At 48.0% G+C, this 8,388-nt stretch overlaps 1 protein-coding gene across 1 annotated transcript in view; it reads left to right on the top strand.

Moving 5' to 3' along the window:
* The window catches only part of Rarres1 (retinoic acid receptor responder 1), a 47,098-nt gene that overhangs the window by 11,929 nt on the left and 26,781 nt on the right, over positions 1-8,388 (top strand). Inside the window, exon 2 of the mRNA XM_023699715.1 lies at positions 3-275. Within this exon, the coding sequence (XP_023555483.1) occupies positions 3-275 (273 nt within the window). The remainder of the gene's footprint in view (positions 1-2; positions 276-8,388) is intronic.

The following is an 8,388-nucleotide window of genomic DNA, read 5'->3' as shown; positions in this document are numbered from 1 at the left end:
AGCCCCGCCGGCTCCAGCTTCCCGCGCCCCGGCCGGGGCACCCGAGTCCAGCTGCCGGGCTGCGCGCTCTGCTGCTGCTGCTTGTCCTCCAGGGCGCGGCGACCACGACCGCGGGGCCGGGGCAGCCCGAGGACCCCCAGCAGTCCGCGGAGGCGAGCCTCCCGCGCGGGCTTCTGCCGCAGGCGGCGCGCGCGGCGCTGCACTTCTTCAACTTCCGCGCCGGCTCGCCGAGCGCGCTGCGGGTGCTGGCGGCCGTGCAGCAGGGCCGCGCGCGGGTGAGTGGGGCGGCGCGCCCGGCGGGGGGCGGGGGGGGGCGACCCGCCGAGGGACGCGAGTGTCCGGGGCGTGCAGGGCAGTCAGGGGGCAGAGTCCACAGACAACTGGCTGTTCTTCCTGGCACTTAGGAGGCCATACATTTTTCACTGCTAAGGACTCTTGACAACTCCCATAGGGAGAGTGAGAAATGCCCGGGGACACTGAGAAATGCGCCCCTGGGACAGCACTTAATTTCGTTTTAGGGTACCCAGAGTTGGCTCCTAAGGGGTCACCCCTGCCGACACAACCACGTGTGGCTCCCTCCAGCCTTGGGCCTGACTGTAGAACTCTGGCCCAGCACTCGTGCAAGACTGTGACACCTGCCTCTGCCTCTTGTAACTGTAGGCCACCTCACCCTACAAAGGTTTCTCGGATAGTGTGAATGAAATGTACACTTGTCTACCGCTGTGGGAACCTCGTTGCAGTAACTCTGCCTGACCCGAATGGGAGGCCTGGTGTCAGTGGATCAGGACTTAGTTTTCTTTATGTGCTGAAAGCGTGAGAACTTACACCCCATTGATTGCTAGCGGATATCAAAATATAGGTTGTAGGTATTGTTCTATGGGTGTAAAGGTTTATGGTTTGCTTCTTCAAATAGTACAGAAGTGCTAGCTCTCTACTATCATCAAAGCAACAGTGGCTCCTTCTAGCAACCCCCAAATATTCCACAAAGCCTGCAGCCTGCGGGCCGGGAAGAATGTAAAACTGAGTATGGGATGTAAACAGTGAAGTTCAGAGTGCCAGGAAGGATTTGTCACTTAAGACTCCCCTAGTGCTGGTATCTGACATGCTGGAAAAGCCCTCTGGAAGCCCACCCTTGTTTGGCTCTTACTCCTGCACCCAACAGGGTGCACTTCTGCCTGCACCCAACAGGGCTAAATTTGTTGAAAGGTTAAATTGTTGTCAGGCAAAGGTAAACTCTTCTCATCAACTGTTTTCAGGCATCCTTGCCATCTCAGCCCAACAGAGTGGGGGAACAGTTTGCAAACTTTCCATCAACGTGTGGGGACACACACAGCTTCCTGCAGAGCCTACCCAGGCCCAGGATGTGCTTTCTGGGTCTCCACAGGAGATCCCTACAGAGAAGCAAGCCCACTTTCTAAAGTGTGCTAGTGTGCTGGCAATATAGCTCAGCAGCATGGTGCCAGCCCAGCAATCATGAGGTCCTGAGTTTGATTCCCGGTACCAAAAAGAAATAAAGTATACTAGTGTTCACATTCCAGGGTTTTTTTTTCTTTCTAAGACCACTTTTAAAAGAAAAATAATAAGATTCCTGGCATTTTCAGACACTTAGTCACTCCCTTGGGAGAAATTTTGAAACAACTGGCATCTTTTACACACACACACACACACACACACACCAAACTAGCTCTCAAAACCTGAGTTCAGTAAATTCATTCTCTTTCATTTACACAAAGATTGTTTTGATCTGTAATAGTATAATCTTCTTAGATGTTGAAAGATCTTCTCTTACATAAAATAGGAAATAAATGAATTAATTGGGAAAGTATGCATGAGAGGGAGGAGTGGATAAGTAGCATAATGCTGGACATGGACCCTGAGAAATGATAATTTCCTGTTGACATCTGGTTTACCTCTACATTTCTTCCCTGATTTTATAAGTTATGTGGTTATGATAGCCATGGAAAAAATGGTTAGCGACCAGAAGCTTGTGGACCAGAGGAATTCCAGTTTTTCCCAGGAATTGAAATTGTTTTTCCACCATTCCATTGCCTTCTCCAAATCTCATCACTAAAGAAAAGCCCACCTCCAAGAATGATCAGCCAGCCTGGTGTAGGGTATGTGTTAAATTTGCCGAGTGCATGCCATGGTCCTGGGGGAGTGGAGAGAAGGGTGATTGGCTAGGAGTGAGGGCTTATGCCCACTGGGGATCTTCCCTGGGCTTTCTGGAATAGGGGGAAGAGCTGTGGGGTATTGTGGGGAGCCTCAGTGCAGGTCTCTTCTTTGCCTCCAGTGAATCCTACAACCTAATAAATCTTTCTGGCCTTTTCCCCATGTGGAATAGAATCTTGTTCAGTCAACAATATGTGGTTTTAGAGTTGGAGAAGATACACGCACCAATTGCAGAGAAAGGTGCGTTACCATCACACTTCCCGAGGGGCAGCCTATTCACCTACTATTTCTTGAGCACCTACTTTGCGTTAAGCTCTAGGTTAGATCTTGTGCCCCTCATTCAGGCTTGAGGTGGGAACATTCAGGAAGGTTTTTTGAGATTCACTTGGTTTGAAGCCCACAGCTACCTGGATAGCGTCACAACAAAGGAACAGGCAGAAAGAAAAATGGAAAGGGGCTTTCTTATCTTTGAGGACAGTGAGAGAATCTGGGAAAGATAAGGGAATCTGTGAGTTGGAACAAAGGGAGGCTGAGGTTTTATTGCCTTTTGCCAGGGTGGAGTTTGAGGGGGGTGTGTAGATACACCTGAGAAGCTGAATAGGGTCTTCCCTGAGGCAGTGGGAAAGGTGAAAGGAAATTGCACTTGGGGCTGAGTTGGAGAAGAAGTGGGGAGGTGGCCTTGGGGAAGATAAGCTGTTGTGTTAGGGGCTAAAGCCATATTAGATGACCAGCATAATGATTCAACTAGGGCCAGAAGGTATCAGGGAAAGATTACAGAAGAGGCCTGCATGGAGCTCCTAGGGCTGAAGCTGAAGCAGTGTCCGGCAGCCAAGGCACTGGAAAGAAGGAGAAGCTGGCAGGAGCAGCAACTCAGGCTTGCTCTCTAGCCAGTCCGTGTATTGATAGGATGCTTAGTTGCAAAACAATGTCTGCCATTCATCCATGAAGACCCTGGGGGAGGGGCCGGTGGCTGGTGGGTGAGAGTTTAGGGTCCTCCCCATTCCAGGGGTCACCACTTTCCTTTGTAAGACAAGAGGCTGGGCTATGGCTTTTAAAACTAAAGGTCTAATATTGAGTAATGGAGTCAATTTAGTGGTGTCTTGTTTCATTTTAGGTGCTGGAGCTTTAACTCAGAGCCTCAAATAAGCTAGAAACATGCTCTGCCACTGAGCTATGACCCTCCAGCCCTGTTTAATTATTTTTTAATGAAATTTTTCAGAATATAAATCATGAGTGTGCTTCAGAAGCAAGGGCAAGCAATGTCTCAAAATGTGTTTCAAGTATGTGCATAAAGGAAATTGTTTTTCCTTTATGAAAAGGATGAACTCAGGTCTTGATGTGGGTTGCAGCTTTAAAAAGTTTTGAAAACCAGTGGGTCAAATGATTTTAAGACCATTTCTAGTTCAGAAATTCCTTCATTCTGCCATTTCTTGGCTCTGCAAAAGTCCTCATTTTAGAAACACTGTTGTCCTCTGGTGGTGAATGGCGGTAGTAGTTGTGGTGCATAAGTTTTGGATTCAGAAAGTGCTCGCTGAAGGGGAGTAGCTTGTTTTGTTTGGTCTCCTGATGGTAGGGGGAGATCTCAGAGCTTGTGTTCCTTTGTTACCCTGGCCGGATCTCTATCCTAGCCCTACATTACCCTTCTGTGACCAATAAGGCTTCCTTTTCTGGCATCACAATGCATGGATTCAGAACCATGGTGAAGAGGTAGGACATGTGGGTGGGGTGGTGCTGGAATTTGTGTGCATTGTGCAGTGTCCCAGATCAGCCCTGAGGTTCCCCCATCCCAGCTGCTCCCAGAGTCTCACTGACATTTAGAGATTGGCTGAAATCTTTGTGCACTCATGAAAATGTCATGAGAATGTCAGCCCATGTAGGAGGCAGCTGATGTTTGTCGATTGGTCACTTAAAGTGAACACAAGGCAGGGGATTTAGCTTCGTGGCACAGTGCCTCCGTAAGAATGAGTTCCTGAGTTCTAGTACCCCTGCCCCCAAGTGAACACCTTCTGACCAGTCCAGAGCCAGTAGTAAGAACATGTCCACATTTGATTGCTTACATGTTCCACTTTGGTTTGCTTACAGTGCTGTGAGCACATGTGAAGAATATGACACATGACCCTCTTTTTTTTTCCCCCTGTATTTTAGGGAAGGATCAGGGTGTTCAGGGTCTCACTGCTACATCGGACTCGTAGGGATCCGCCTGTTCACAGCCTCCCAAGCGCTGGGATTACAGGCGTCCCCACCATGCCCAGCCTCAATTGCTGTCGCAGTCTTCCAGGGGCGGGGCTGGCACAGCAGGACCAGGGATCCAACCCCTGTGCCTGCCTAAACAGGCGCTTTAATCTGCAGAGTTATTTGGCCAGCCGACCCTCTTAATTTTACCTTTTGTCTCTTTTTTCCGCAGTCTTCACTCAGCTTCACATCATTTCACAAGGGCTTTAAACACCTGACTTTATCAACTTCTTCGAAAGCACTAAACTTGGCTTTTTGTTGGCTTCACATCTTCGCACGCACTTTCAGCAGTTTATACAATTCATCCCGGAGTCAGGGAAGAAGCACATGCGGGTGGGATTTTCCTGAGCGGCAGGCTGCCCGGTGCGGTGCGGTGCAGTGCGGTGCCGGGGAGGAGGCAGGAGGCCATGGACCTGATGGGCCTGAGGGGAAGCTGGACTTGTCTTTGGGCCACACAGCAGCTAGGAGAGCAGCCACTCACGCCGAGAAACATTATCACTCTTCCAGCCATGAAGTGCTGTAATACAGTGTCCTCTCATTATCGCTCCTCTTGAGGTCTTCTCTCCATTATTGTCAATAATTTAGAGCATCATTCAGAAGAGGGAAGCAATGCATTATGCAGCCCAGGGAAGCCAAAGTGGGAGCACTGCCGAGGCTGCAGTGCACACCCAGGAGAAAAGCTAAGCGAGAGAACAACCTTTTCCCCTGCATGAGGAGAGCGCCTAAGTGCTCTTAGTCATCCGCGGGAGCAGGAGAGAGTGGAGATTTTCCAAGAGGAATTCTGCCTCTGCTGACAGACAGCAGGGGTGCCCCTCCCTCCTTCCCAGTCCTGAGAAGCCGTGCTGAGACTTGGGGCGGCCACAGGCTCCTTCCTGTCGCCCATCGTAGCGCCCCCTGGCTGCAGGCTCTGATTGCCCAGGCTGGGTCTAGCAAGGGCTGGGAATGGCCCGTGGCTTTGAGCTAGTTACGTAATACTTGTGATACCAGCACTGCCGGGGGTAGGGTGAGGCAGGAAGATTGCAAGTTCATTGCTTAGTGTGTCTTTGTCTTAAAATTAAAAAATGCTCAGGATGTAACTCAGTCCAAAGGTCTTGGGTTCAATTCCTGTACCATGTGAAATGCAACACAACCAACAAAAAACCTTTTGACTTTTTTGGCACTTTGCCCCAGTTACCCAAGCTAAGTTGATGACATAGCAAGGAAGAATGTTCTTAACAATCTTTTAATAAAATTGTTTTTAAACCACAAACTTTTTTTCACCAGTCTATGACATTTCCCACGTTTGGCTTTCACATGTGGAATCAAGGATGCATGTAATCAGAGAACATTAGTAATTCCCCCAGGTCAAGCCCGCTGGTTGTGGTGGTGGCTGTTACTCACTGGGAGCCTAGTGTGGCTCCAGACTCTTCCTCGAAGGACCTCAGTGGTTCTGCTGGAGGTTGAATGTGGATAATCAATCCCCAGGTGACTGGTATTAGTGAGGCACAGAACTTAGCCACACGCACAGTCTCACAGCTCCAACCTGACCCTTGATCTCAGTTCATTTGTTAAATCAACAAATCACTGTAGAGTTGCTCGTGCAATCAGGGCATTCATGTGCCTTTGTGACAGGGCCTCAGTGGCAGTGTTTTGCAGAGCGAGTTTCACAGTGGTTGAGGAGACTAGCCACAAAAGTCTGCACCCTGGGCCACTTGTTACAGTTGTGAAAGGGACTCTTGTACCATAGCTTTGTACAAGATAGATGTGGGTCCGCCATCATACCAAGGCACATTCCCACACAGAACATGGCCCTAAAGATCACAGGGAATTTCTGTATCTCTGCAGCTTCCTATCACCTCCATAACAAATTACCACAAACCTTGAGAGCTAAAACAATAGGAATTTATTGACTTCCTGTTCTGGAGATTAAAAGACTAACATGGGTTCCACCAGGCTAAAACCAAGGTCTGAGCAGGGCTGTGTTGCTTCTAGAGGCTCAGGGAAGGAGCCACATCCTTGCCCTTTGCAGCTGCTAGAGGCCATGGCTGCATGTCCCATCTTCAAAGCCAGCGGTGTAGCATCTCCTGATTGTAGCATCGCTGTCCCCTTGGAAAGACATTGCGATGACCTTGGGCCCACCGGGAAGTCCAAGAAGAATCTCACGATTTCATGATCCACTTAATCACAGTAGCAAGAATCTCTTTTACAATGTGAAATCGAGGGGTTTGGATGTGGACATCCTTGGGGACCATTATTCATCCCCCATCCCCGGCTCCCAGGGCTGGCGCAAGTACCTCCCACATGCCTGCCCTAGATGGTTCTTAGGTAGTGGTTGCTCTGTCTGATTTGTCCCCTGCAGCCATGGTAACCACACCTCTCAGCCCACTGCCTTCCCCTTCTGTCTTGGGACTTGACCATGGCCTGCTGCATCCTAGCTCTCGTTAGGCCGTGTAGCTAATTTTCCTTCTGCTGTGCAGCTGTCTGCCTCTCCTAAATCGAGTCTGAAGCTTCTCCAGGGTGCACAGCATCACTCAATACATGTCCTCTGCTGCACTGCATGGGGCCCTCCTATAGATTAATACTACATCTTTATTAGATAAGATGAAAGGAGCTCAAAAGGAGCTGGTACCATTTGCACATCAGGTGCAGGGGTTCAGGCCCCACCCATTTCTATCCTCCCTGCACAAAGAGTCAGCCCAACACCTCACCCCCCCCCCACATCTAACATTTTCTAACTGACCCAATCCCCACCGGGAGCCCAGAAAAGAGTCAAAGGAGAACTGTCTCTGGCTCTTTGCCCTCGTATCCAGATTTGGCCTAGTACAAGTTAATATACACTATTCTTTTTTTCCACTGCTTCTTTTTTTTTTTTTTTGTTGGTGGAACTGGGAATTGAACTCAGGCCCTTGCGCTTGCCAGGGAAGCGCTTATTCCACTGAGCCATCTCCCTGGCCCCTCCACTGCTTCTTAACCTGTTAAGACAAAGTGTCTGAGTGCAAAGATCTTGCATCCCACTAAATGGAGCCTGATCTGCAGGTAACTGGCTTTTGGGCTATAAACTATATTTGCTTTATCTGGCCTTGCAAATATAATAAGATAATTCTGGTGTGTAATGTAATATCCTGATGCTTTTTCTGTTCAGAACATTAGAACAGCGCAACAATTTTTTATTCACAAATGGGTTGTTTGTCTCCAACTAAGTCTGAGTCATAAAAGTAACCTTATAAAATGAAGTTCACGTTTACAGGAATAGCATGACATTTATGTTTTCTTACCAAATATGAAGCCTGGAGGGGACATTTAAAAGCCAAGTGTTAGCGCCATGGGTCCCAGCGTGTGTGGGAAGGGACATTAGAATCACCTGTGAGCCTCTGGCTTCCCAGGCCGGACCTTGCCCACTACCCCTCTGCCTGAAAAACAAGATGTTTAAAGTTGTCCTGCAGACCCCGAGACAACAGGACAGGACAAGCACTTACTTGCCAATACAGAGGGAGAAAAACCAAGGCCGTATTTTCTCCTAAAGTGTATGGCTTCCTTTCCATAGATAAGTTTTTGGAAGGTTCAAGTCCTTGGAGACCCTTGAAGTCAGTGCCATTTTTGTGGCTTCTCTATGGAGCCCCAGCAAGTTTTCTCTAGGACACCACCCAAGTTTTTGTTATGCTTTCAGTGTGTTTAAATGGAGAGTTAGGTTTTTAAAATGTGCTCTTAGGACAACTAAATACCTATTCTCCATACTTTCTTGAATTTATTTTTAGTACTAACATTCAGAATTTTAATGACTTTATCCAATATTTCCAAAAACTCCCAAAATAAACAAAAACCCCAAAACATTTAGCTGGTACCCAATATATAGTTCACATATTAGGGGGAAAAAAATCTTTGTCCTGTTTGTGTTTTGATAAATAGCTTTTTACTAAAAATAAGACACGGCTTTATCGAACCATTAAAGCACAGTTTTTGTATTTTAAAATGTATACACAACTGTTAAAACTAAACAAAAATAAAATA

The sequence above is a fragment of the Octodon degus genome, unplaced genomic scaffold (assembly GCF_000260255.1).
Source record: "Octodon degus isolate 3935 unplaced genomic scaffold, OctDeg1.0 scaffold00115, whole genome shotgun sequence".
Lineage (NCBI taxonomy): Eukaryota > Metazoa > Chordata > Mammalia > Rodentia > Octodontidae > Octodon > Octodon degus.
The sequence above is the reverse complement of the archived record's forward strand: the minus strand, read 5'-3'. Positions and strand labels throughout refer to the sequence as shown.